This window comes from Sinocyclocheilus grahami, unplaced genomic scaffold (genome assembly GCF_001515645.1).
Source record: "Sinocyclocheilus grahami isolate Dianchi unplaced genomic scaffold, SAMN03320097.WGS_v1.1 scaffold718.1, whole genome shotgun sequence".
Taxonomy (NCBI): Eukaryota; Metazoa; Chordata; class Actinopteri; order Cypriniformes; family Cyprinidae; genus Sinocyclocheilus; species Sinocyclocheilus grahami.
In genome coordinates this window covers 113158-140734 of record NW_015505897.1, presented here as the reverse complement: position 1 = coordinate 140734, position 27577 = coordinate 113158, and the positions used below count along the sequence as shown (strand labels likewise).

The window sequence follows — 27577 nt, the reverse complement described above, 5'->3', positions numbered from 1 at the left end:
TCTGAGTGTGTGCACATGTCAGTTTTTGTTGATTTCCCTCTATTGCATCAGCATGTTCGTTTTTATAAGAAATAATTGCTAATTTAGTCTACATTTTTTTGTATTAAATATCATATCAATGACTTGATTGCTTCAGCCCACTAGTTCAAATGCATTGTAGTACATCACAATTGTGTTTCTGATGTCAAAGTTTGTGATAATTGCTATAAATGAACTCATTGTGGCTGAACAAACGAGTGAAAAGAGGGATAAGGTGTCTTGTTTTCAGGCTGCTAATGGGACCAAAGAGAAGAATAAGGAACAGATTAGATTAATTAAGGAGTATTGACTCATGAGATTAGGCTGAGGGCGTATGGTGTGTAAGATATGATTACAGACTGACCTACAGTGAGAAAGGAAAAGGTCAAGATGAGCAGATGACCTCAGGGGAAAAAGGCAAGGAGAGTGAAAGTAAAAGGTAAAATATATTAGAGGTCAGGAGAGAGGTTTTTGTTGTGTTTTCCGGTACAATTTTCTTAACATCCTTTAAAGTATATAAATTTGCTTATGTAAGAGTAAAATCTAAATTCCAGGAGGTCGTAAATGTATCGGGTGTCAGGGTTGCCATGGAACCAGGGGCCTGTTCGGCTTCCTGGGGTGTTACAGAGTATTAGTTAAATCTAGCTAACAAAATATATATTGTGTGTTTGAGTGGTCCAGATGCTCAAGTGAGATTTTTCAATATTTTGAAAGCAGTCTCTTATGCACACCAAGGCTGCATTTAATTGATCACAGAGACAATAAGAATAGTGAAACTTATGGACTATTGTGAAACATTGTTACAATTTTTGAGAGAGATTTTTTTAGAAAGGTTTTTGTGTTTTCCGGTACAAATTTCTAAACATCCTTTTAAAAAATATATAAATTTACTACAACATTTTTTTGGAAAAAGAGACTTTCTATATTCTATACAATACCATTCAAAAAATGATGTTGGATTTTGAAAAGAAAAGCATTAGACTGGTCTAATTTGAGAGTAGATGACATTTTAAAATCAAATCATACACACGCACACATGCGCATGCATGCATATAAATATTTTGGTGAGAGTTTTTTTTTTATTTTTTTAAGTTTTTGAAATAAATGAAGGAATGAAGCAAGCTGTAATAGCGTTGGAGAATGTACTCTTGCATATTCATCCATGCAGAAACCATATGAAATTGAAGTGGTGTTAGCAGATGCTGAGTGCACACACATAGACACACTCAGACGGGCTCCTGGATGTTTTTATGCTCACAAAAGTTTCATTTATTTAATCAGAAATACGATAAAAACTGTGAAACTATTGTACTATTGTGAAACATTACAATTATACAGTTATATTACAATAACTTTTCGGTAACACTTTACAGTAAGGTTCATTAGTTAAACATTAGTTCATGTATTAACTAACATGAACTAACCATGAGCAATACATTTGTTACTGTATTTACTAATCTACGCTCACGTTAGTTAATAAAAATACAGATGTTCATTGTTAGTTCATGTTAGTTCACAGTGCATTAACTAATGTTAACAAGATTTTAATAATGTATTAGTAAATGTTGAAATTAACGTTAACAAAGATTAATAAACGCTGTATAAGTGCAGTTCATTATTAGTTCATGTTAACTAATGTAGTTAACTAGTGAACCTTATTGTGAAGTGTTACCAACTTTTCTATATTAATACATTTTAAAATGTTATTTAACTTTAATGTCATTTAAAAGTCTTTACTTTCACTTTTCATCAGTTTAATGCATCACTGTAATTTTCACTTTTCAACAATTTAATGCATTAATGCAAGTATTAAAATATATTGACCCTAAACCTTTGAATGGTAGTCTGTACTGCAGAATAAATAATGTTATAAATATATATATATATTTTTTTTTTGTAAGGATATATCAAAATTTCAAGTCGAGCTTTATCAAGTCAAGATCATATGTGACCCTGGACCACAAAACCAGTCGTACGTAGCACGTGTATATTTGTAGCAATATCCAAAAATACATTGTATGGGTCAAAATTATAGATTTTTCTTTTATGCCAAAAATCATTAGGATATTAAGCAGAGATCATGTTCCATGAAGATATTTTGTAAATTTCCTACCGTGAATATATCAAAACTTCATTTTTGATTAGTACTATGCATTGTTAAGGACTTCATTTGGACAACTTTAAAGGCGATTTAAAGTGTAAGTGCTGTGGTTCTTCTGCAGTGATGGTTGTCCAGTGCAGGTGAAGTGGCAGGAGGGGGCCAGAACGCTTTGGGTCTCCTGTCGCCGTGGTGATGTCGGCTGCTTGGGATGATGTCGTCGCATTCTGACATCTCCGGCTGCCTGCCCAGCATGTCGTGAGCAAGTCCTAATTTAGAACGTCAGAATGAATCCATACACACAATCATTAGAGCGGAACATTTTGCACAACTAAACTCTAAAGCTACAACTCTAAAGCACATTTCTTGCTCAGCACACCTATGTAAAGAATACCTTAAATTGTGCCACTTATTAAAAATAATCTGTTTAACTTAAATTGTAGCTGGAGGGTTCGAGATGTGCTATCCCTTGCTTTACTATGGTTCAGGAAACAACCACCTAGAAACTCCCCCAGAGCTCCAAGATCTTGCACAAAACAAAAAATCACCACATCATGGCGGGACATTTTGCACAGGCAGGTACCAGTAGTCAGCATTTGAAGTGGATCAAAAAAGTTCATCAAAGTTGTCCTAAGACAAGAATGCATTTTGGTTTTAGGACAACTTTGATGAAAGGTTTTGATTCACTTCAAATGTTGACTAGTGTAGACCGAGGCATCAGTTTACTGTCGGGGATTTGTCGAATCACGTTGTGCCCCCATCCAGTGTAGACAGCATCATTATAATGGGTTCTATTGCCTTTTATCGCGTCGCATCCCACTGCACGCATCCAGTGTAGACAGTGTGGGAATGTTCTCGGAACTATGGCTAACGTTCCCTTAACATACATTATTGCTTAAATAATTGACGTTTTGAATGTTCAGGGTACATTTAGAAATATGAACATTAGCAAAACATTATTAAAACATTATTTTGTTGGCTGGGTGCACGCATTCAGAAAATGTTAAATCTAGTCTTAAAACTGACATTTGTAAGTGTTTATCCCTGGGTTAGAGGCAAGACATGTTAGTCAACCTGAAATAGTATTGCTGCATGTGAATGAAGGACTGAGTAAATGAAAGTGAAGGGAGGAACAAATACGCAGGCCGGCTGTTTTCTTGCTTTTATGACTTCTGACATCACCACCAGCGAGAGAGAGAGAGAGAGATAGAGAGCGGGAGTGGCAGAGACGAAGAAGAACACCTGATTAGCATTGTGTTCATGTCCCACTGCCGTGACTCTGAAGGGCTGCGAGAGAGCAAAAGAACATGGGCGAGAAGGGAGGAGAAGGACAGTGCGATGGAAAGAGCCAGCTCAGCACTTTCAAGAGGCCAGGGCAGAGGAAAGAAGAGAGGCTGGTGGACCTGGGAAGAGAAAGAAAGCAGACACAGGGACACACGCACACACACACACACACACACACACACACACACACTTCTCACAGGTTAATTGCATCCCTCTCTTTTCATCTCTCTCTGTATTTGCCGATTCTTTGGGTGAGGTTAATACAGCAGGATGGCAGTGTCAAGAACAACTGTTGTTCTATAGGTAAACTCTGTCTCAGTCTCTATGTCTGTGTCTCGGAGGTTAACAATAGAACAATACCTCACGACAGATTAGAGCAAGACTCCTTACAACACACCCACTGGGCATCATAGACCTATATTTTTTTTTTTTAAAGGTAAAATAGGCGTATATATTTTTATAGTTTGTATATATATATATATATACACACACACACAAAAAAAATCCAGTTTTCATACTATAAATTACAATAAAACAGTAATAAAATTAATTTGTACAGTGGCATTTAAAACAATATATTAAAATTTTTGTGTTTAATATCCATTATTTAGACAAATTGTGGAATTTTAATATAGGTCATTATTTTAGATAATGCATTACATAATTGTAAAATAATGTTCATAAACTGTAGTAGTGTTCAAAAGTTAGGGATCAGTTATCATTTTAATTAGCAAGCACATTGGAAAAGTGGAAATGTTACAAAGATTAAAAAAGAAATGCTGTTCAATTAATCTTTGTAATTAATCAAATCTAATTAATCGAAGTTATTTATATATATATATATATATATATATACACACACTGAAAATTCTGCATATATATGTTGAAACGGAAAATTGTTATTTTAAATTGCAATAATATTTCACAATAGTACAGTTTTTACTGTACTTTTGATCAAATAAATGCAGTCTCGGTGAGCATCTCATCAAAACCTAAACTTTTGAATAGTTGTGTGTGTAAAGATAAACGTACTTTCATTATTTTAGGCAACCACTTTTTTTTTTTGCCAAAAATAATGGTGCAAAATAATTATTAAAGTTTAATTCAAGCTCAAAAAACAGAGGGCATTTAAAATGGCTTTAAGCTTTTGGAGTCACACACACACAATTATCTAACATTAGAGGAAAAAGTGGAAAGTAATGCACACACACAGCAGACTGTCTCAGACATGAGATGTGTATGTATGCAGTGGTAATGGTCATTAACTAATGCATGGTGGGAGTGTGTAAGGCAAAGAGAGCTTTGGGTCAGAAGGCACTGACGCAAATACTCACACCAGACCAGCCCTCTATCATCACATCATCTGTCTCTGTCACGCTGCGTGCCAGCATGACCACACACACATACACGAAAAGCCATTGCAGTTACACAAGCAACGGAGTGCTGGTGTGTAAACCTTCTGTAGCATCTACAGTAATGTATAAAGCACAAGTGGTGCAAGGACAGATGGAGATATCTGGGTTGTTGTGTCCTGAGATGAATGTTCAGTGAGCCTTTTACCTCTGAATGAATCGAAAGAGAGACGAAACGATGCCTGGATTAGTTTTGTTAAGCCCTGTCCCTGTTCACACTGGCAGAGATTTTATCACTGGAGGTCGCCAAGTCGCTGTTGGTCACTAGTTTGTTTTTGTGGAGTTGGATGGATGCCCAAACATGATTGGTGGGCTGTGTAACGAAAATGTTGAGAATTTGATGGCAAAGAAGGAGGAGGATAAGGTTGTATTTTGTAATTGCTAAAATTGCAATAGAGGCATATATAAAAACAGAAATGCATAATGCATGAATGTAACTACAATATCAACAATCTCTGACATAGTTTTCCACACATTTTTTTAATCTACTGCTCCATGTAGACAGAGGCAAATCATTAAGAATGAAATTGTAGAGTAAATGTTACTTGAAAAGTAACATTTGCTTTTCTGCTTAAAATATTAACAGTATCATTCATCATCTCTCAATATTTGTTTTTAATTTTATATTTATATAGTTTTACATATATATATTTCTTGTCAGTTTTTTTTAAACTTTTTTTTTATTATTTGCCTTTTGTGGGACATTGTTACTCTACTACTAAACCACAGCTCTGACACCTCTTTATAATATTTATTTAATAACTTATTTATTTATGTATTTGTTCTCTTTGTTGTGGTCTGTTCTTTTCCTGTCACCTGTTACATTTAGTGTAGCTTTTTATATGTGATTTGTTTATAGTCTAATTCCTTGCATAATGAGCACCTTCTCTTCCTTCTTTCATTCTTTCTTTCTTTCTTTCTTTCTTTCTTTCTTTCTTTCTTTCTTTCTTTCTGTCTTTTTCAGTGATGTCTTATCTTTTCCTCTCATCTCTTTCTTGTGTTATTCTCACTTTGTTCTCTGGTGGCAGCTGCTCTTCTTCTCCATCTCTCCCCTTCCCTGCATTCTCTCATCCCGCTATCGGCAGGCCTCAGACATGTCCCAGCTCGTTTAGACACAAATCATTAAGCTTTACAGAAGAAAAAAGGCCCATTAGTCTGACTTTAATTAATCCCAAACTGCACATTCCTGTCTGTTGTGACCTCTGTGTATGCATGTTTTTCTTGACATTTCCCTGCATTGACATCCATTGACAGAAAGACTGATAAATAGAATGAATGAACAATGAAATCTCACAATGGATGGATAGATAGAGATATATATGGATGAATGATGGATAGAGATGGATGGCTGGAAAAAAACAGTACAATGATCTAACAATGGATGGATTTACATGGATGTAGAAAATTATACGGTGATCTAACGATAGATGGATGGATGAATTTTTGACGATTTGATGATTTGAATGAATGGATAGAATGATGCAGTGATCTCACCATGATAGATAGGGAGGAATGGATGGATAGCTGATCGAAAGTAGATAGATAGATTTGAATGGATGAATAGAATGGTACAATGATCTAACGATGGATGTATGGATGGAGATAGATATGGGGGAATGATGGATAGAGATGGATGGTGGGAAAAACAGTACAAAGATCTAATGATGGATGGAATAATACAATCCATCTAACGATGGATGGATGGATGGAGATAGATTTAAATGGATGAATAGATGTGGTAGATTTGAATGGATGGATAGAACGATAATATGATCTAACCATGATAGAGAGATAGAGATGGATGGATGGATGGATGGATAGTTGATCAACAGTTGATAGATAGATTTGAATGGATGGATAGAATGATACAATGATCTAACGATAGATAGATAGATAGATAGATAGATAGATAGATAGATAGATAGATAGATAGATAGATAGATAGATAGATAGATAGATAGATAGATAGATAGATAGATGGATGGATGGATGGATCTGAGTTTGGGTCAGTTGTTTGGTGAGAAATGTAAGAGTTGTTCCCAGGGCAAGTGATTGAGTGTCCAGCTAAATATTATCATTATAGCCTTGGCTAGCTCTGCCCCGCCCCCCTTCATTACTCACAGTCACATTAGGCCAGGGAGCGTCCACTGTAATTTTATGCACTTTAGCCCAATACGTCCTCTGAATATGAAGCATGCACTTGTACACTTCCACTCCTGTTGGACGGCACAGACAATATTGTGCTTGACAAGTATGTTTTTGCAATTTTATGCAAAACAAGTAGTCTGCAGGTTTTTAATATGGAGAGGCAGTTGAGAGGAATCAGAATTATGTTTATAAGATGATCTGATTCATATGCTTTTAGTTTTGCTGAGTGGGACTGTTTCGTTGAATTTGAACTGTATTTGTTGTACATTTAAATAGCTTCTGACCATTATAGAGTTATTCATCTATTAGTAGTTCAGCATTACACATTTGTGCAGTGGAGATTTTAACTCTTAATAGGATTTCTTACAAAGTTCTTTTGCGTCTAGCATTGAAATGTGCAATAACTACCACAAGGTTTGGGGTCTGTAAGATTTTATATATATAAGTCTCATGCTCACCAAGGCTAAAATGTAATTTATTCCTGTGATTAATATTAATAATATTATTAATATTCCCGTGAATAATTCCAGACTTCAGTGTCACATGATCCTTCAGAAATCATTCAAATATGCTTATTTGGTGCTCAAGAAACATTTCTTATTTTTATCAGTGTTTTAGAATTTTTGTGGAAACAGTTTTCAGAAGAACATATATTTCAGGATTCTTAGATGAATAGAAAGTAAAAAAAAAAAGCATTTATACTGTTTTTACTTTTATAACAATGTAAAAGCCTATATTGGAACTTTGGTCAATTTAATGCATTCTTACTAAATATACGTATTCATTTCTTACAAAAATTACGGAAACTGTAAGTACTGATGAAATGGCATTTCTTAAAGTCAGCACAAAAAACAGGTTTTTATTTCTAAGGGTCAGAGAAACGAAATGATCATCCAAAACTGTAAAATATATCTGTTTTTGGCACAAACGTAAGTAGGATTGTAGGTGGATTTCAAGAATTTTTTTTTTAAACCCATGATATGACCCCTTAAATGTGCTCACATGCTGGATAATAAATGCAGTCTTATTTTTGTTTGTATCTCTCTTCGTCTCTCGCCTCCCCTCTCCCTTTCTTGCTCCAAATGAAATATGGCAGTGCAGGAGCCAGACTTTTGTTAGGATCTGTTGTGCCTGAAAGCTTTATCGATGCTTTGCGTGAAGTATGAGAGTCTTCCTCTTTTATTTAGCGTGTGAATGTCTTCCAATAAAATAACTGTGTCATAACTTCTGCCCCCTCTCTTGTTCTCCCTCAGTAACACTCGTTCACTTTTCTCTCCCCCTTGGGAAGGCGACGACTCCATCTCCAGCTGATTGGTTGATGTATGGTGTTATTCAGAGAGATGCAAAACCACATAACTCACCATGACGGGGCTTATAGGAGAGATAGCGAGGCATAGAGAGGGAAAGGAGATCTCTAACCAGATGATGTCCCCGGTGGGTCAATGTGTCTGTGTAACTTTTGTTGAAGCCTGGGCTCTTGGCAGACTGGCATCCCTGAGCGCACGCACTCAAACGCACATCAATATCACCCATCAGGAGTGCCCTTCACACCCTCTGTCCCCGGAGATGGGTTTTATGGTTATGCAGTGCAGACTGAAGACAGAGAGGGCTTGTGCATCAGCACCGCTCTGTGTGTGGCTTTCAAAGCGTGTCACGGCAGCGCTACTAAAGAGGCTGACAAAGACTGATCTGCGGGGAATTTCCTTCACAACCTGAATCAACCGAGTCGGAGGAGATGAAGGAAATGTGCCTTAACACGGCAGAATATGTGGGTTTAATCTGTGAATATCGTTATTGGCCGCCTCTTTGCTTTGTGTGGAGCCTTTATTGCGAAGGCGCACACATATTTCTTTCCCAGCTTCTGTGAGCGGTGATTTGTCTGTGGACTGTGGCGGTGGCAGCCAGACACTGTGCCATGTAGCTGAATGTTAAAACTGTAGTTTGGCCCCTCAGGGCCTCACCTTCAAAACTGATCAATGGACACTAGCAAATAGAAGCCTGCAGAGAGAAAGACCAAACTATTTCTGCAGTGTTTTACATAGAGGGAGTGCTGAGAGGAAATGGGAGAGGCACACAAAGTGAGCATTTGGGAAAAAAGAGTGAAAAAAGAGTTTGGGGTCGGTAAGATTTTTCTTACGCTCACCAAGGCTGCATTTATTTGATCAAAAATACAGTAAAAACTGTAATATTGTGAAATATTGTTACAATTTATAATAACTGTTTTCTATTTTAATACATTCTAAAATGTAATTTACTCGTGATGGCAAAGTAGAAAATTAAACAAATTAGAAAATATTTTTCTAATATAGTATTATTTAGTATATATTATTTGCAATTTTTCTTTCTCTAGACTCTAGGCTCTGGACGGCTGCTGCAACAATAGACATTTTACCTGTCATCTGTGCTTTTAATGGGATCGCTTAATATTTAAAAAGCAGCCTGTGTTTACACTTAAAATCCATCTAAAAAAAAGCTGTGTTATTTTTGTAGTAAGTTTTGTTGAGGGTAGTTAGATAACACCATTTGCCCACATTTAATATGCCTTTGCTTTTACTTTATTCACTTCAGATTTTCCGACACAGTGCACTTTAAAGTTAATATTATTAATAATGTTAAAAATATGATTTTTATAAATGTGCCTGTTTAGTTGCTATTAGTCATTAAGCAACTGTATGCACACCCAAAGCTGTTGGTTTCCTACATAGTAAAGCATGTGATTTTAATATACATGCTTTAGCACAGTGACATCTCACAATATTCCTGTTCTATTACCAGTGTCCCACTTGTGTTGTTTTACACAGATCTCCAGCAGACTGCTAGGCACATCCCTGCAGCGGTTATTTGATTATCTATCACCTCCCTTCTCCTTCAAAACCCCATAAAACCAGAATATATTTTATTTGTTTTTTATTTTATTTTTAGTAACCTTTCTTAAGCAGAGCAGAGAGCCCTCTCTTAGCAGATAGCCCAAAATGTCCCTTAAAAATTACTATGAAAGTACCATGGTACAGTGGTATCAGGCACCGTGGTACAATGATACTGAATGATTATTACCATATTGTAATATAATATTTAAAGGGATAGTTCACACAAACACACACAAATAATTTACTCACCCATGTCGTTCCAAATTTGTATGGCTTTCCTGCTTCTGCAGAACACAACAGAAGTTATTTTGAATTCCGCTGACTTTGATTTGTATGGTCAAAAAATATAATGGAAGTCAATGGGAATCTAAACTGTTTTTCTTCAAAATATCTTCTTTTGTAAATTGTGTTCCACAGAAGAAGAAAAAAATCACACAGGTTTGAAACGATATGAGGGTGAGTAAACAATGACAGAATTTATTTTGGGGTGGACTATCACTTTAAGGTACTTATTTGTCAGTTTTATGCAATACATTTGAACAATTCCTCTGTTTTGCATCTCTTTCTAGAATGAGTTTAGATTATGTTATAGCAGTTCACTGAACTCTTTTATGTAGTTTGTTTTGTTGGTGCTGTAAACTCCAAGAAAAGGAGATAAAAGACAGAGACGCCCTGATTGATTTGTTCCTGTTATTACACCACAGTCCATTGTCCAGTACGGACAGAAACAACTTCTTATCGTCCTAATGTGCTTTGTAAACATGGATGCTTGTATTTGAGTTTGTTATGGCTGACACAGTTCAAGTCTTTTGAGGTAAGCTGTAAAATTAAAGATGTATGGACTGGTTTGTGCTTGTTAGTGTGTGTGTGTGTGTGTGTGTGTCTTTCTTAATTCAGGCATCCTGATATAACCTTCACTGTTGTAGCACCAGCATGTATTCTTGATGCATTGAGATTTCCTTTTCTAGCATAGGCACAACATGTCTAATGAAATGTTATCTCTCTTTTTCTCAGAGCCTCAGCTGAAAGGTATCGTCACACGTCTGTATTGTCGGCATGGCTTCTACCTGCAAATGTTACCCGATGGCACCTTGGACGGCACAAAGGACGAAAACAGCTCCTTCTGTAAGTGCGTGCTCAGATATATGTGGGTGTGTGCGTCTGTGCGTGTGCTCAACTCTTTTTCGAACACATGTTTTAAGAGCTTTAAAAAATCCTGTTAACCTTACCTGAACTCACTATCACATTACAGCCCACAGATTATAATGGGAAACAAACATCAAAGTGTGTGTCTGTTCCTGTGGTGTATAATGCCTTGCCCTCCTCACAGCAGTATAAACCAGCATCCGCATCAGCCAGATATGTGCAATGTCCTTTTCACAGCATGTTCAAGAGATTTTTTTGTTCAGAGGTTGCTCTATCATAGCCCAGGAGACCTAATGGAGACCAGGCTTGGGCAATCATTATATCGTTCTATCTATCTGTCTGTCTGTCTGTCTGTCTGTCTGTCTGTCTGTCTGTCTGTCTGTCTCTGTATAGATAGATAGATAGATAGATATCTGTCTGTCTCTAGATGGCACAATGACATTTATTAACACAAAATAGAAAATAATAATGATAATTATAATATGCACGGATATCAGCAACCCTTTGCCTTGTTGCATCATTTCATAGTGGTCCAGGAGTGCGCATGCCCTGGTTCTTCATCTTTAAAAGACCCCTCGTCATTGGTAGATGCAGCACATGTCTATAAGTGCCGGCTGGTTTTTACAAGCGCTCTCCAGTCCGCTCCATTCCAAGCGCACGCACGCTGCTGATGAGAAAAGCCTGGTAGCCTACTCTTTTAAACGTGTGGAAAGACTGAGCGTGTAGGAAAATCATGGAGGAAAAGAAGAGCGAAATCAATGGACACGCCGGGCACAAAAACCCGTTACCAGCAGTCTCAACAAAATCAGAAAAGAACAGCTTTAAAGACCGGTTCATGGTCTTCCTCAAAAGAAATCTCCTAGTGCTCTTGACGGTGTCCGGGGTTCTGGTGGGCGTCGGGCTCGGGATGATGGTCCGGAACATGAACCTATCCCGAGCGCAGATGACTTACTTCGCCTTCCCCGGAGAGATGCTGCTGAGGATGCTCAAGATGATCATCCTTCCTTTAGTGGTTTGCAGTTTGATTTCTGGCGCTGCGAGTCTGGACACGCGGTCGCTGGGAAAGCTCGGAGGAATCGCCGTGTCTTACTTTCTGGTGACCACTCTGATCGCTTCATCCATCGGGGTTGCGCTCGCCTTCATCATCATCTGTCTGTCTGTCCATATGTCTGTCTATCTATCTATCTATCTATCTATCTATCTATCTATCTATCTATCTATTTATCTATCTATCTGTCTGTCTCTCTGTCTGTCTGTATGTCTGTCTATAGATAGATAGACAGTATATATATATCGTTCTATCGTTCTATCTATTATATCTATCATTATATCGTGCTATCATTATATCTTTATATCAGTCTATCATTTTTCTATCAGTCTGTCATTCTATCTATCTATCTATCTATCTATCTATCTATCTATCTATCTATCTATCTATCTATCTATCTATCTATCTATCTATCTATCTATCTATCTATCTATCTATCTATCTATCTATCTATCTATCTATCTATCTATCTATCTATCTATCTATCTATCTATCTATCTATCTATCTATCTATCTATCTATCTATCTATCTATCTATCTATCTATCTATCTATCTATCTATCTATCTATCTATCTATCTATCTATCTATCTATCTATCTATCTATCTATCTATCTATCTATCTATCTATCTATCTATCTATCTATCTATCTATCTATCTATCTATCTATCTATCTATCTATCTATCTATCTATCTATCTATCTATCTATCTATCTATCTATCTATCTATCTATCTATCTATCTATCTATCTATCTATCTATCTATCTATCTGTCTGTCTCTCTGTCTGTCTGTCTGTCTGTCTGTCTATAGATAGATAGATAGATAGTATATATCTATCGTTCTATCGTTCTATCTATTATATCTATCATTATATCGTGCTATCATTATATCTTTATATCAGTCTATCATTTTTCTGTCTGTCTGTCTGTCTGTCTGTCTGTCTATCTATCTACACTCTTAAAAATAAAGGTGCTTCAAAAGGTTCTTCAAGCGATGCCATAGAAGAACCATTTTTGGTTCCACAAAGAACCATTCAGTCAAAGGTTCTTTAAAGAACCATCTCTTTCTTACCTTTTTATAATCTGAAGAACCTTCTTTCACCCCAAAGAACCATTTGTGAAACAGAAAGGTTCTTCAGATGGTAAAAGTTTTTTATAGAACCATTTAAACACAAAGGTTCTTCTATGGCATCGTGAAGCACCTTTATTTTTAAGAGTGTATATGGCTTTTTTTCAAAACTTTCAAAGGCATTTTTAAGCAAATATTTAACACTGTCTTGACAAAAATGTTTCTTAGAATTTCAGTTATTTCTGTTCTACCTTACTTTGAAATTTGAATTGAAGGTCTGAATTCAAATTTGATTGCAGTTTTGACATCTTGGAAAATCTGAGCACAGTTAAAGATATTTTTGAGATCTCTTCTAAAACTCCAGAAGAAGCACATGTGAGATGACTCTGCTCTTTTTCTCATAAGAAAACGTGTGAAGTGAGAGGCATCAGCAAAAGGTCTCAGTTTGCTCTTTGTTTAATTTCATTGCTGCAGAAGAGAATAATATATTAATGATATCTCATCTGCTGCTTTTCATTTCCTAATGTACCTAATGTTCCGGTCCTAATGTACAGTATGGGCTCTCCTAAAATATGCAGCACTCTCCTCATAAATTGCATGTTCCCCTCGTGAGACGCCTTTCTGAGCACAGCCAAACAGATGCCCTGTAATGTCTTTTTAATATGGGAATGTAATAAACAAAACAAAACAATCAAATCCCACAAGGTTTTTCCACTTTTTACTGCAGACGTCTTGAAATCCTTCCAGAGGCAAAACTGTTATGTCAGTCGATAAAAGGATTTTCGTAAGTGTTTCCATCCATAAATCTTGCATTAAAGTCATTTAACAGTGCCTTGTCGGTTAATTCGGTACAGGTGAGGTGTGTGTCAGATATTGTGTAAGTGTGTGTTCGCTGTAGTGGGTTTGACAGAAGGGGACCATCTGAGAACAGCTGTGTGGTTTGTGTTGGAGACAGTGCGAAAGTTAAATAACTTTTTTATAGAGCTGCTTAAAAGGTGAAAGAAAAAGAAATCAAGCGGCAGAGCTGTATGATTGCTGTCTAGACTTTATGGTTGTTATATACGGATTGTGCACTGAGGTGAGAGAAAGGTGAAATTGCTATGTTAACTGACGTACAGTTTGCTTTGCTTCCTGAAATTAGGACTGAACCCGTTCTGGAGAAAGGCTGTGTGGGGGTCAGGATTTGTCTACATTAAGACATAGCCATCGCTAGACCTTATTTAGAGAGGCTACATCCCTGCATTTTAAACTCATACCTAAAGGTTCACAAATGAAATTTCTGTCAACATTTACTCATCCTCACATCGTTACCTGTATAACTTTCTTCTATGGAACATAAAAGAAGGTGTGTTTTGACGAATGATTCAGAATTTTTTGGTCCATTGAGTAAAAGTCAGTGGGTGCAAATTACCATTTGACCTTAATGGTTATCATTGAATGGAAAAAAAATGAAACATTCTTTACCGTTTATATAATTGCTAGGACACATTTCTCAAAACTTAGGTCACTTTTTTGACGTTTGTGTTATGGAGGAATTACTTGATTTGAGACATGTAGAAGTGTTTTAGTAGACTTTTGGATGTGAAATTTCCAACCAAGAAGAGGTTTGAAAAAGTGACTGTTTAAAAAATATATTATTTTAAGGTTTTATATTGCATTTAGCATTTGACCCCATTGATTTTCATTGTATTAAAAAAAACACCAAAACATTCTTCAGAATATCTTCTTTAATTTTCCACAGAAGAAAGAAGGTCATAAAGGTTTAGAACAACATGAGTGTGAGTAAACAATGACACAATTTCTTCAAAGAATATCAGTACCATCTTGGTTATCGGTTGTTATTAATGTTTTTTTTATTTTTGATTGGATCAGCCAATATTGAACAGACATGAATAAAGGTTCCAACAGTGGATTTTAGCAGCAGTGTCATAGAAGAAAAAATGTGGGTTCTCCAAAGAACCTTTTAGTGAACAATTCTTAAAAGAAATTTTTTTTCTTAGTGTGAAGAACATTTGAATAATCTAAAGAACATTTTTTGCACTTGAAAGGTTCCATGTTAAAACTGCTTATTTTTAAAAGTTAACATTTAATTGTGCATGCTCATTCCTCTATTTTGCAGTGGGTGTTCACATTTGCTGTGAACAGGATCAAGAAAGAGTAGAGAATTGACAGTCCTCTGCTACACACATCCATCTCTCTCTGTCTCTTTCTCTCTCTGTCAGTCTCTTTGACTGAGGTCAGATGTTAGAGGTGTGCCCTCTCATTAGCAGTGAGGGGGTCTTGGTGAAGCTGCTCTTTATGCACCACACTGCGGCGTATGCTAATTAGTCCCAAAAACTGCCAAATCAGCACGGAGAGAGAATAAATAATTAACATGCTCTGATTCATATCTGGAACCCCTCTGTTATAATGATATACAACTCCATCATTAAACAGACAAACAACTTGATCCATCCTGATAGACTCCTATGGAAACTTCCATAGTTGGTTAGCATGTAAAGCAACAGTTTACTAAGTGACGAGACAGTCCAGCTCAAGATCACAATGGAGAAAATCTCTAGTTTGTGTCCCACACATTCCCATCATGCACCACTTTGATCTTTACACTGGCCTCAGAACCAGGCCTGACCTGACTGAAAGCCTTCGTAAAAACTCAGTTTGCATGCATAAGCTCCAGCAAACATGCTCAGTAATTGTGAACAAAGTTAGTAATCTCTGTGATCCTTTCTCTCTTCAGAATGGGGGTTCATGTTCATGTTCTCCAATTCACCTGCTTTAAGATACAGAACAACATTTTTCTTTAATTTTTTCAAGCAAACTTTGTAGTTCTACACAGATTAGCACCAGGTCCCCAGATGGCACAGTGCTTGTCCCGGCAGTTCCTAGCAAAGCCAAAAGAACAGCTGCTATGGCAGTGATAGGTGTTCCATCACAGAGCTTGTGCCCCCTTGGAGGGAAAGGTATGCAGCCTGACGGACTGGCACTCCTGCTTTCATTTTCATCTTCACTTGAACCACAAGTTGATTATTTAATGTCTTAATGAGCAAAACGGGAGAGGAATGGTGAGGCGCTTGCTGTATATGTGTGTGTGTGCTCTCCTCACCTTCAGCCAGTGAACATCTTGAGCTGATCATGCATTTCACCCTTGCTCAAGTACTTGCACTTGAAAAGATACGAGAGAGAGAGAGTCAGGTGGAGTTGGTTTCTTTGCAACTAAATTTGATTCCTTATTACAGCATTTTTCTACTTTTTGCCTCACCTTCTACTGGCCTCAGAGGCCACATAGACACTGCAAAGTTTTGGGAGGAATAACAGCATGTAAATATAGGAGTGATTCCTCTTCATTATTGTTCTTTGTGTGGGTGGAATGCTATGAAAAACTGTATATCTACATATGCAACTTTATTTCTTGCAATAGTAACATTGCAACAGCTATTTTTTTCATCTCAAAATGTTAATTTATATCTCACAATGTGACTTATCTTCTTCTTGATTTCTTATAGTTGCAACTTTATTTCTAGTAATTGTGACTTTATATCTCATATATATATATATATATATCTTTATTTTTCTCACAAATACTTTTTTGTTTACTCTGAGGTGGAAACTGATCCCTGAGCCAGTTTGGAAACAAGAAATATATGAATGGCATCTAAATATCAATTTTGATGAAGGTAGTGTGTGAATGGTGCTATTTATATTGTCACGCACTGTGTCGGAGTGAACGACGGAGACATAGATAAGAATAAACAGTCTTTAATGAATCCACAAAAGGGGCAATCCAAACCAGGAACGGGAGAAGACACACGTGCATCACACTGTTAGACCCAACAAAGACAGAACGCACGGACTGGAACTTAAATACATGGGGTAATGAGAACAATTGACAAGACACACCTGAATCTCATGAAACCAATCAATCAAGGAAGAAACTGGGTCACGGAGCACATGGGGAGGGAAAACACACCAAAACAGGTCCATAATCCTGACATACCACCCCCTCCCGGAAGGCGCGTCCTCGCGCCATAGATACAACAGAGAGAGGGACAGTGGAAACTTGGGAGGAGGCTTGGGAGGAGGATGGGCACCCAGGAGGGGGCCAGCAGACAAGAGTTCTAGGTGGAGACGATGGAGGGAGGAGACAGGAGGGGCTTGGAGCAGGAGGATGCCAAGCAGGACCCAGGCCGCAGCCATAACGGCAACCCACGGTGGAGCCGACGGAGGGAGGAGCCATGGTGGAGGAAGGGCTGACGACTCCAGGGGGCTGACCGACAGCGGCAGAGCAGGTGGTGGAGGAGCCCGAGGCAGAGACGGAGAGCCGATGAGCCAGGGCGATGGGGAGGATCCAAAGGGCCAAGGCGGAGCAGATGGCTCAGGCGACCGAGGCAGAGGCGGGGGATCCGGAATGCTGCGGTGGAGCCAGAGCGACAGAGGACCGAGAAGGAGCCGACGGGAAGGAGGAGCCTGACAGAGCTGGAGGAACGAGGCACAGTCAGAGGAGTGGAGTCCCGAGGCGACGGATGGTCGACAACAGACCAAGACAGAGCTGGAGGGACGAGGGAGCCTGGGCGGAACCAGTGGACTGCCGGGCCATGGTGGAGAGGAGGGAGCTAGGAGCCATTGTGGTGCCGCTGGGTCGATGGGCAGAGGCGGAGTCTGGGACTCAGAGGCTGGAGGCAGCGGCAAGGGATCCTCCAGCCATGCAGGTGGGTGGGCATTTCTGAGCCTCCGGGCTCTCAGGGCTGTAATCGCTCCCTGGGCCGATATTGGGAACGGAAGCCCTCTCTGTGTTGGACTCAGGGACAGGAGCTCTCTCTGGGCCTAATTCAGGAACAGGAGCCCTCTCTGGGCTAAACTCGGGAACTGAGGCTCTCCCTGGGTCATACTTGGGAACCGCAGCCCTCTTTGGGCTGGACATGGAAACAGGAGCCCTCCCTGGGCTGGACATGGAAACAGGAGCCCTCTCTGGGCTGAACTCAGGAACAGAAGCCCTCTCTCGACTCTGGTCAGGGGCTGGAGCCATCACTTGACTCTGGTCAGGGTCTAGAGCCATCTCTCGACTCTGGTCAGGGACTAGAGCCAACAGTCCTTTCCTCCTCATTCTCCTCTTTTGGGGTGAGGTGAAGGAGATAGCTGCTGTCATCATAGGGCTTGGGAGTGATTCGGCCGGTGGGCCAGACTTGGGAATAGCAGCCCTCTCTGGGCTTGATGTGGGGACAGGACTGACAGAGGGCTCCGACGAAGGAGGGAGGAGAGGGGGCAGGTCAGCATATACATCCAAAACCTCTCCTTCTAAGTCCAGCAGTCCCAGATCCACATTAAGCTCACCCTCAGCCATAGTGCAGGGGGCGGAGCTCCCCTCCGTGCTCTCGCTGTCCACGGCATTCTCCCTCGTGGCAGGTGATGTAGCCAGCTCTTGCACCTGGTCTGACGTCATCAGCAGCTCCGACTCCGGAGCAGCGATCCTCAGCTCTGTTGCTCCATGCGCCGATGGCTCACACTGTTAGACCCGACAAAGACAGAACACACAGACTAGGACTTAAATACATGGGGTAATGAGGACAATTGATAAGACACACCTGAATCACATGAAACCAATCAAACAAGGAAGAAACTGGGTCTCGGAGCACATGGGGAGAGACAACACACCAAAACAGGTCCATAATCCTGACATATACGTATACACTAATTTGCATATTTTAGTTTGTTTGTTTTTGAAAGAAAAAAAGAATACCTTGACAAAACAAATTACAAAAAAATATATAACAGAAGAAAGATTAAAAATGATAACAGTTTTCACAAAAAAATATTAAGCAGCACAACTGTTTAAACATTAATAATAATAATAATAATTAAATGTTTCTTGAGCATGATATCAGCAGCAATCATTAGAATGATTTCTGTAAGATCACAAATAAAAAACACTATTGTATATTTAATTTGTAATAATGTTTCCCAATTTTACTGCTTTTGACCAAATAAATGTACAAATATATTGAAATTATATGTACTATTATATATTTTATTTAAATTATATATATATATACTATACTATTTAGTATTATATTTATATGGAGCATATAGATCTCAGAAGAGGAGTGACAACTGCAGTGTGTATATGGCCAGAGGGAGATAAAGAGAGAGAGTGATTCTAAAAGAGCAAGATTCTGGCATATTTTTTGGCACACAGAAAAGGTTAACCAAAGAGAACAAGACAGCAGTGAGAAAGAAAAGATGGTGTGAGGCCAGTGTCTAGACAGAAAAAAAAACATAACTGAAAGTTAAACAAAGGCAAAAGACAAACCTGTTAGTGAGGTAATGCAACTGTGGAATTAGTTTTATCCTGTAAATGTCCATCTGGTCATAGACATTTTTCAGAAGCATCTTGCAGAAATGGTCAACTAGAGATAAAACATACAGCAGATATAATTTCCTCAGCACAGCCCCCTCAAGAACACTTAAACTCTCAGAAAGTTTTACTAATGTCATACTAACATTTAATGACTTCCCATCAACCCGCCCAGGAGGGAAGGAGAAGAATGGAGTAGGGAAAAGAAAAAAAAGGAAGAGGGAGAAACTCTGAAGGTCTTTAACAGACAGCGAGATGTCAGAGCTGTTGACAGTGTACTAACACATTGTGCTGAGGCTTATTGATAAAAGAAAGAAAAAATTCTCCATAATAGAGAGAGAGGATGAACGACAGGCAAGTTTTATGCCCTGACCCTTATCCCATAATGCCAAGCACAGATGGACTTTGACAGAGGCAGACCTAAGGTTGTCATCCATTTCTTTGTGTCTCCAAAAGTCACCAAGGCAATAAATAAAGATTGACAGTCAGTCTTTGTAGTGATGCTTCAGGCAGACAAGACACAACATGTAAACACACAGACTAATTTGAAAGATCCCATCTAATCAAAACCAGTTTTACTACTTGTATTATGAATATTGCTTATAGCTTGTTATCTGAATCGTAATTTGATGCCAGCATTGCTAGCAGAGAAGACAGTAAAATATTTATTTTATTTTATATTTTATTTTATTTATTTTATTATTTGTCTCATTTTTATTTTATGTTATTATTAATACACTCTAAAAAATGCTGGGAAGCGCTGGGTTATTGCTTTGTTATTTTGCTAAATATTATAAATATTATATTGTCTTGTCTGACTTGCTGCAAGACAGTGAAAAATTTAAGGGGGTCTGAATACTTTCCGTACCCACAGTATATTGTATGGTATGTACAATATATGTATTTGATTTTATTTTATTTTAAGGATGTAAGGATTGGGGTTCAGATGAGGTCTGCATTGTCATGCCCGCGGTTGTCACGAGACTAGGAGGGTGCAACTCAAATCTGCATCGCTCCCGTGGAGACACTTTGCCACGAGGCATTTGTCAATACTGATAAAGTCAACATGTCGCTCAAGACGTTTCTCACCAATGGTCCCGTCGGTCAACACTCCACACCAAAATAGACACACGCTCATCTGCAGGTCTAAAGGCTTATGAATGAGCACGCGCAACCGTCCCGGTGCCACACAGAATGCACACGCCTCAAGCTAACATCCCAGTTTTGGAAACAGTGGAAATCCTGTTGGCTACGGCTGGCAGAGCGATGGCAGAACAAAGAGCGAGGTGTAAGGAGATTTCTCCGTTTCTCTTTAATGTGCCTCACCGAATCTGAAAGCTCATTTCACTGGGGTCTGTAATTTCAGGAGGTTTCTGCTGAAACTGTCAGTTTTGGGGGTGTGTGTCACCTTAGGTGCACTGGAGAGAAATTGTCATCCTTCATAACACGCTGAAAAAAGAAGTATTGAGAATCGTTGATCATTTATTTCATATCGAGCTAAATTTCAGACCGTCCACACTGATGATTAAAATCTCTCTCTCTCTGAATTGCAGTGCTGTTCAACTTGATTCCTGTGGGTCTGAGGATAGTGGCCATCCAGAGCACCAAGACAGGACTCTACATAGGCATGAACAGCGAGGGCTACCTCTACACATCAGTAAGTCTACAGCATAATTATCAATAAGTTACAAATCTTTCCAGACCCATCCTAACACATCTTATCATGTTAAAGATGTCAGCACCATGCAGTAGAGGCCAAATGTCTGAATCCACCAGTGAAAAAGTGTTTATTCTGCAGATTTCTATACCAAATACTGTTGAATTGAAAATTGTTTTAATGACAGCAGAATCAAATGTACAGCAATATTACATTTTCTCATATTTACTTTTTATTTATTATAAACATGCTACCAGTCAAAAGTTTGGAATGAATGCTTTTTGTTGTGTTTTTGTTTCCATTATGCTCACAAATGCTGCATTTATTTGATCAAAAATACAATACAAAAAAAATAATAGTGTAATATTATTACAAAATTTTAATTCAAAATATTTTACCATGTAGTTTTTTCCTGTGATGGCATAGTTTCAGTTTCTTTATTTAGCATGCATTACTCCAGTTTTCAGTGTCACATGATCCCTCAGAAATCATTCTCATTTATTCCACGTTTGATCGGTAGTGTATATAAAAATTATAAATCTTATTCTATTTTAATGATTTGAAAATAGCCTTAATTATTAGAATCGTAAATATTTCTTATTCATTTTATTTTATAATGTCCCTTTGTATAAAAGTTTTTAAAATCCTAAAACTGAAGATTTGAAATCCCAGATTTTAATGATGTCTCAGACTTTGGGTCTCCACTGCATTATATGCTCAAGGAAACCTTACACAGTACAACATGCTCTTTGATTATGTATCAGGTGCTACTAATGAAGTTAACTGTTGTGTGCGTTTGTCCTCAGACAGTGAGTGTGAGTACTGTTGGCCTCAGTTCTCTGTGACACACTCCATTAATCTGGCCTATTTCTCTCTACCAGTTAAACTCTTGTGCGAAAGACATGCTTCTGCTAAGAGATGCATTGCTTTGCAGTGTACAGCAGAGCAGCCTTTCTTCTCTCTTCTCTCTGTTGTCTGATCCACTCGCTCTTATTTGGAGAAGAAAAGAGTATTCTTTTCATCTTTGAAATTCATAACACTAAAGTAAGATGATTAGTCTAAGAGTGGTGTATAGGCCTACATGATGTACTGTGCCCCCATAAAGTGCACTTAAAATTTATGAATTATTACATTGCATGGATATCAGAATATCAAACCAAATTCTATCTGCACACAAATACAGTGGTGTTAGATTTCAAAAAGATCTCCACTTCTCTTAGCTATGCGTCTTCTAAACTACTGGTCTCATAGTTATTTTTTTAAGATCAACTAAGTCTGACAACCAGAAAGTGCTCAAATATTTTTCATGTTTAAATTCTGAACTGCATATCTGTTCTTTTGTACTTTAAATCCAATAGCATTTTTGTCACGTTTGTAAAAGTGTGCTTGTGTTTTCTTTAAATAAACACTACTTTTACACTACGTATGAGTGTGTGTATGTGTGTGTGTGTGTGTGTGTGTGTGCATGTTTGTGGTTTATGAGGACACAAATTTGTGTAATAACATGGGTATGACATAGGTATTACAACGAGAAGGTGCTTTATGAGGACATTTTCAGTGTCCCCGTAATTCAAAAGGGTTATAAATAATTCAGAATGAGTTTTTTTGAAAATCTAAAAATGCAGAAAGTTTCCTGTGAGGGGTACGTTTAGGGGTAGGGTTGGTGTAGGGCAATAGAAAATACGGTTTGTACAGTATAAAAATCATTACGCCTATGGAGTCCCCATAAACCATAAAAACAAACCTGTGTGTGTGTGTGTGTGTGTGTGTGATGCAATTTATTTGTTCACATTCATGCATAAATATGTATAAAATAAAATGAATCATATAAACATTTTTATGTTTTAAAAGCTATGGTAAACTAAAACAATTGTGAGATAAACAAAAAAATATATATTTATATCAGTTATTACACAAATTACAACTGTCCCTAAGTTGTGAACTCAATAAGCAACTCATTTACTTCTCTATCATGTATCCCCCTCTCACACAAAGGAGCACAAATGCACTTTCTATCTCTTTTTTTCTCTACTCCTGTAAGGAGAGCATCTGTAGAGAATGTGTTCTCCTCATGGGAAGAAAGTCGACCCATTTTCCACAGAGGGAAATGACCATACCTGAAAAAAGAGAGAAAATCCCTATCCTAGAAAACCTCATGCAGAGCGACCTCTTTTCTTTCTTTTCTCTCTTCTCTGCCTTAGTCTGAAGCGTTGAAACCGCTCTACCTGTGTCCTAACTTTCATTCCTAACTTCTATCTTTTTTTAGCATGATTTTTTAAACCAAAGAGACTAGTGTGAAGCCAGTGAAGCATGCCACAAGACACAGTGCAAACACAAAACAGGAGACAGCTTGCTCCTGAACTTTAAAATATTCTGACATAATAGAATCAAAACACATATTGTTGACTTTTGAAATGTTATGTGAGGAATGTTTTCCCCCACTGTACCCTACTGTTTTAGCCTGTATGTAGTAGGGAAGCAAACGTATTTGAACACAGGGTTAGTCTTAATAATCACTTCAAGAATTCAGGTTTGGTGGCAAATCTCTAAACATTTTAACTTTAAGACAGTTAAGACCCCTTGTGAAAATTAACCATAGTTTTATTATAGTAGAACCACAGTTTTACTACAAATACCATGGTTAAACTATAAACCATGGTTAATATGTGGTTACCATGGTTTAACTATAGTAACCATGTATTTTTGTATTTTTAGTAAAACCATGGTTAATTTTCTCAAGGGACATTAGCCACAGTTCTGTGCAAAAATTTACCACAATCAATGCAAACTGCAATTACCAGCAAGCAATATTTTGCACCTTTTACATGGTTAAAATCTGCTGGCCATATATTTTTAGAAAGCAAATGTGTTAGCAATTACTTAAAGGGCTAGTTCAACTAAAAGTGAAAATTCTGCCATTATTTACTCCTGTGTGTTGTTTCAAATCTGTATGACTTTATGGAAGTGAAATCTTACATGTTTTTGCAAGTTGAAATTATGGCAACAGAAGTTTCTTTTGGGTGAACTAATGCTTTGAAAGTGAGTTTTGATGTGTATGATTTGTCAGATCTCTCAGATTCTTCTCTCACACACACCAGTTATTGGTTAATGAATGTGCTACAGTAGGTGGAGTCTTGTAGACACTTAAGTGAGTAAGTGAGTGTTAACTTATTTTCCACAAAACTTCCACCAATATTTTCCAGAGCTGGAATAAGAAGGTGCAAGTGTTTGTGTGTGTGTTGCATAACGGGATTCGTTCACACTCTGCCACAAATATACCTCTGTGTGCATGTGTATTAAGATCAGATGTCCCTGAACACATGGCCTCTCTCTGTCATACATACCTGCCCTAAACTCTGAGCCTATCAATAATTCATGTTTTCCAGTGGCTGACACACTCGGACACGGCCCTCCACGGGGACTAAATCATTCACACACACCTACAGCCTCTTCTCTCTCTCTTCTTCATGCTCGTTCAACTTCTGCTACCTCAGACATGCTCTCACCCTGTATTCTTGCAGGTCTCTCGTTCTCCTCTTACCGTCTTTATTTACTGTCACACAACTATGTTGTTGCCAAGATGATTTTAAGATTGTTACTATGCAGATGCTAGAGTGTTCTGAGTGTTGTGTTTTACTGTTGCTATGTGGTTGTTAAACTAGTGGTTCCTCTCCTTTTTCATTCCCCCCATTGTCCGCAACAATATTGGAAGGCCCCATAACTTTTCCAGCTGTTCATAATTTACTGGGTTTTATTCGCAATTTCTGCCTGATAAAATGTTTTAAAACTTGGCATAACTAGAAATCTATATCCATACTGAAATTGCCCATTGAATTTTAAGATGTTATTAATTTACATTAAATTAACCAGATTGTTCGAGAATGTGGTACATTTCGAAACCTGGATCTTCAAAGCCAATATATATAGTATAGTATGTGTCACAGATATGAACTATTGTTGTGAATGCTTATGTTCCCTTCTGTCTTGGATTAAGCTTCATCGTCTGGAGATCTTAATAAAAGTCTAAATTGTATTATCTTCTTGACGTAAGCGTGACAGAATAACCGGCCAACAAAAAAGTGTAAGCGGCGAGTTCCCTGTGTTTCCTTTTTTTTTTATGGATTCCCCCGCTGTCGTCCTTCTCCTGCTGGAGCAGGGGGAGCTCACCCTCGAGGACCACACATGGATGTTCGTGGAACTCTCTAACTTCACACACTACCCGGACAACTGCCTGTGTACCTTCTACAAGGCAAGCCTCAACACCGCAACACAGGCCAAGTTGTCTGGGTATGGTCCTCGGGGGAGTTTCGCCGCTTTTGTGGAGTGGGTGCTGGAGAGTAATAGACTACATTTCTCCGTCTGCCCCGTTGAGGAGGATATCTCCAGCCCCACTCCCGCCCAGAGCCCAGCCCACCATCACCCCACTGTGCGGAGCAATTGCCTGAGCCCACCGCTGATGGAGAGCCAGAGCCCGCCGCGACCGACAAGCCATCGCCTGAAAGAGCGACAGAGCTTAGGATCACCCTTACCTTTCTCTCATTGTTCTAACCTTTCCCATGATCCTCTGCTAGAGTTTGAGACGTCAGACCAGGTGCGAGAGCTGGCAACTGTGCACTCGCCGGTGGATGATGCAAGGAAGCACGAGGGCTTAGAAGAAAGCCCCGCCCACTGCACCACCGCTGAGGGTGAGCTGCTGCTGGACTCTGTGGACTTAATTTAATCTGATTTGGATTTATATGCGGACATGCCCATTCTTCTCTCACCATCTTATGAACTGTCAGTCTGCCCTGAACTATCTGTCTGTCCTGTTTCCGCCGCCTCGGGACTGCACTCATCCGGTTTCACCTCGTCCCTCCGGCTCGGTCCACTTGCTCCACCGCCGTTGGTCGGCCCCCTGGAGTCATCAGCCCTTCCTCCTCCATGGCCCCTCCCACCATCAGAGCCACCCTGGTCATCTGCGTGCCTCCCTGCCTGCCTTTCTCCAGCCCCTCGCCCTCCTCCTGAACCCCCGCCCTCCCTCCACCTCCTACGGTGCGAGGTTGAGGGCGTGATGTCACAGATATGAACTATTGTTGTGAATGCGTACATTCCCTTCTGTCTTGGATTAACCTTAATCATCTGGAGATCTTATTAAAAGTCTATATTTTATTATCTTCATGTCCGTGCTCTTGGCGTAAGGGTGTTCACTCTTAGCGTTTTTTGCATATGGTTCACCATGTTCACTTTTCAACCCCTGATAAAGCCTCAGAATGAAATTTCTAACCTTACATGTTTAAATCTAATTAATGTGCCCCTCAGAGGTCTTTCCCATGATCCTCTGCTCAGCTGTCTCGTGAGTGTGCTTTTTGGTGAAGCATGATGATGTACTGTAGTAATCTGGCCGTCATCTTCCTCATCTGACAGATTGATGACGTTTAAGAGGAATACGAAAAAGCTGAATGGTTAATGAGGGATAGGGATGGAAGAGTACGTGCAGGCCAGCAGGGTGTTTCACAGCAGGAAAAAGGGCTCTATACTCCATAGGAAGGAATATAGTGAGAGATGGATTGACAAGTGAAGGCATGCAAAGCACAGCCCATGGGGCTGCGTTCATCATTCGATTTAATTTTCAATTCATTTTAGCATTTATCACAGTCATTTGTTTCTCTTTTTCTGCTATTGTCTCATATCTGTTCTGTCGTTGTCGTGTGATTCCCTGTTTACCTTTCTCTCATTGTTCATTCCTGTCTGAGGTTAGATCTGGTGAGAGTTGTATGTAAAGATTAAGGTATTTGGAAAACTCTGTGTCATTGCTGTGTGCTGTGTTACCTGTAGGGGACTACTGGAAATTGTTTTCCTATAAAAATAGTGCTTTGTCTCTATAACCTGACCCATTTTTTAAACTCAACACTCAGTGGAAGCCCTCCTGGGCCAGGAACACAAAAAGAGAGTGAGAGAGAAGGTGGGAATAAAACAGTGTGTGTCCACACACACACACACACACAGATGCATATTTGCACTGATAGAGGTGACCTGACAGAATTGGGGCAGATTTTGTTGAACTGACCAGCTTTTTCATGACAAAGTTTTAAAAGGTACTTGGTTTAAGCCATTTAATACAGTGGCCATGACATATCACACATTCGAGCCATACATTCTCTTTTCAGTTTCCCTTCCTTTTCTGTTCCTTCCCTTTCTCTTTCTGTTTCTCCATTCCTTTTCCTCTTTTCATTTCCTATTTTCCTTTTGGCTTTTTCACATTTTGTTTCCTGTACTTCCTCTTCCCATTGCACTGCAATCAGGACAGGTCACTTTAGGTCACATGAAAATCCCAGACAAAGGATGGAGAGAGATGTAGACAAATTCTAGAAATATTTTTCCAGTGCAACCCAAGTATTCTTTATCCAGCCCAGATGTAAAACATTTCAAATCAAGATGAGTTCAGAGTTCAGCTAGTTTTATCATGGCTGTTATTCCTGTACTTTAAAGGGTTAGTTCACC

The 27577-nt window shown here is 38.8% G+C and overlaps 1 protein-coding gene across 1 annotated transcript in view; it reads left to right on the top strand.

Moving 5' to 3' along the window:
- The window catches only part of fgf11a (fibroblast growth factor 11a), a 64019-nt gene that overhangs the window by 24818 nt on the left and 11624 nt on the right, over nucleotides 1–27577 (top strand). The window contains exons 2-3 of the mRNA XM_016244427.1: nucleotides 10842–10952; nucleotides 20994–21097. Coding sequence (XP_016099913.1) covers nucleotides 10842–10952; nucleotides 20994–21097 — 215 coding nt within the window. The remainder of the gene's footprint in view (nucleotides 1–10841; nucleotides 10953–20993; nucleotides 21098–27577) is intronic.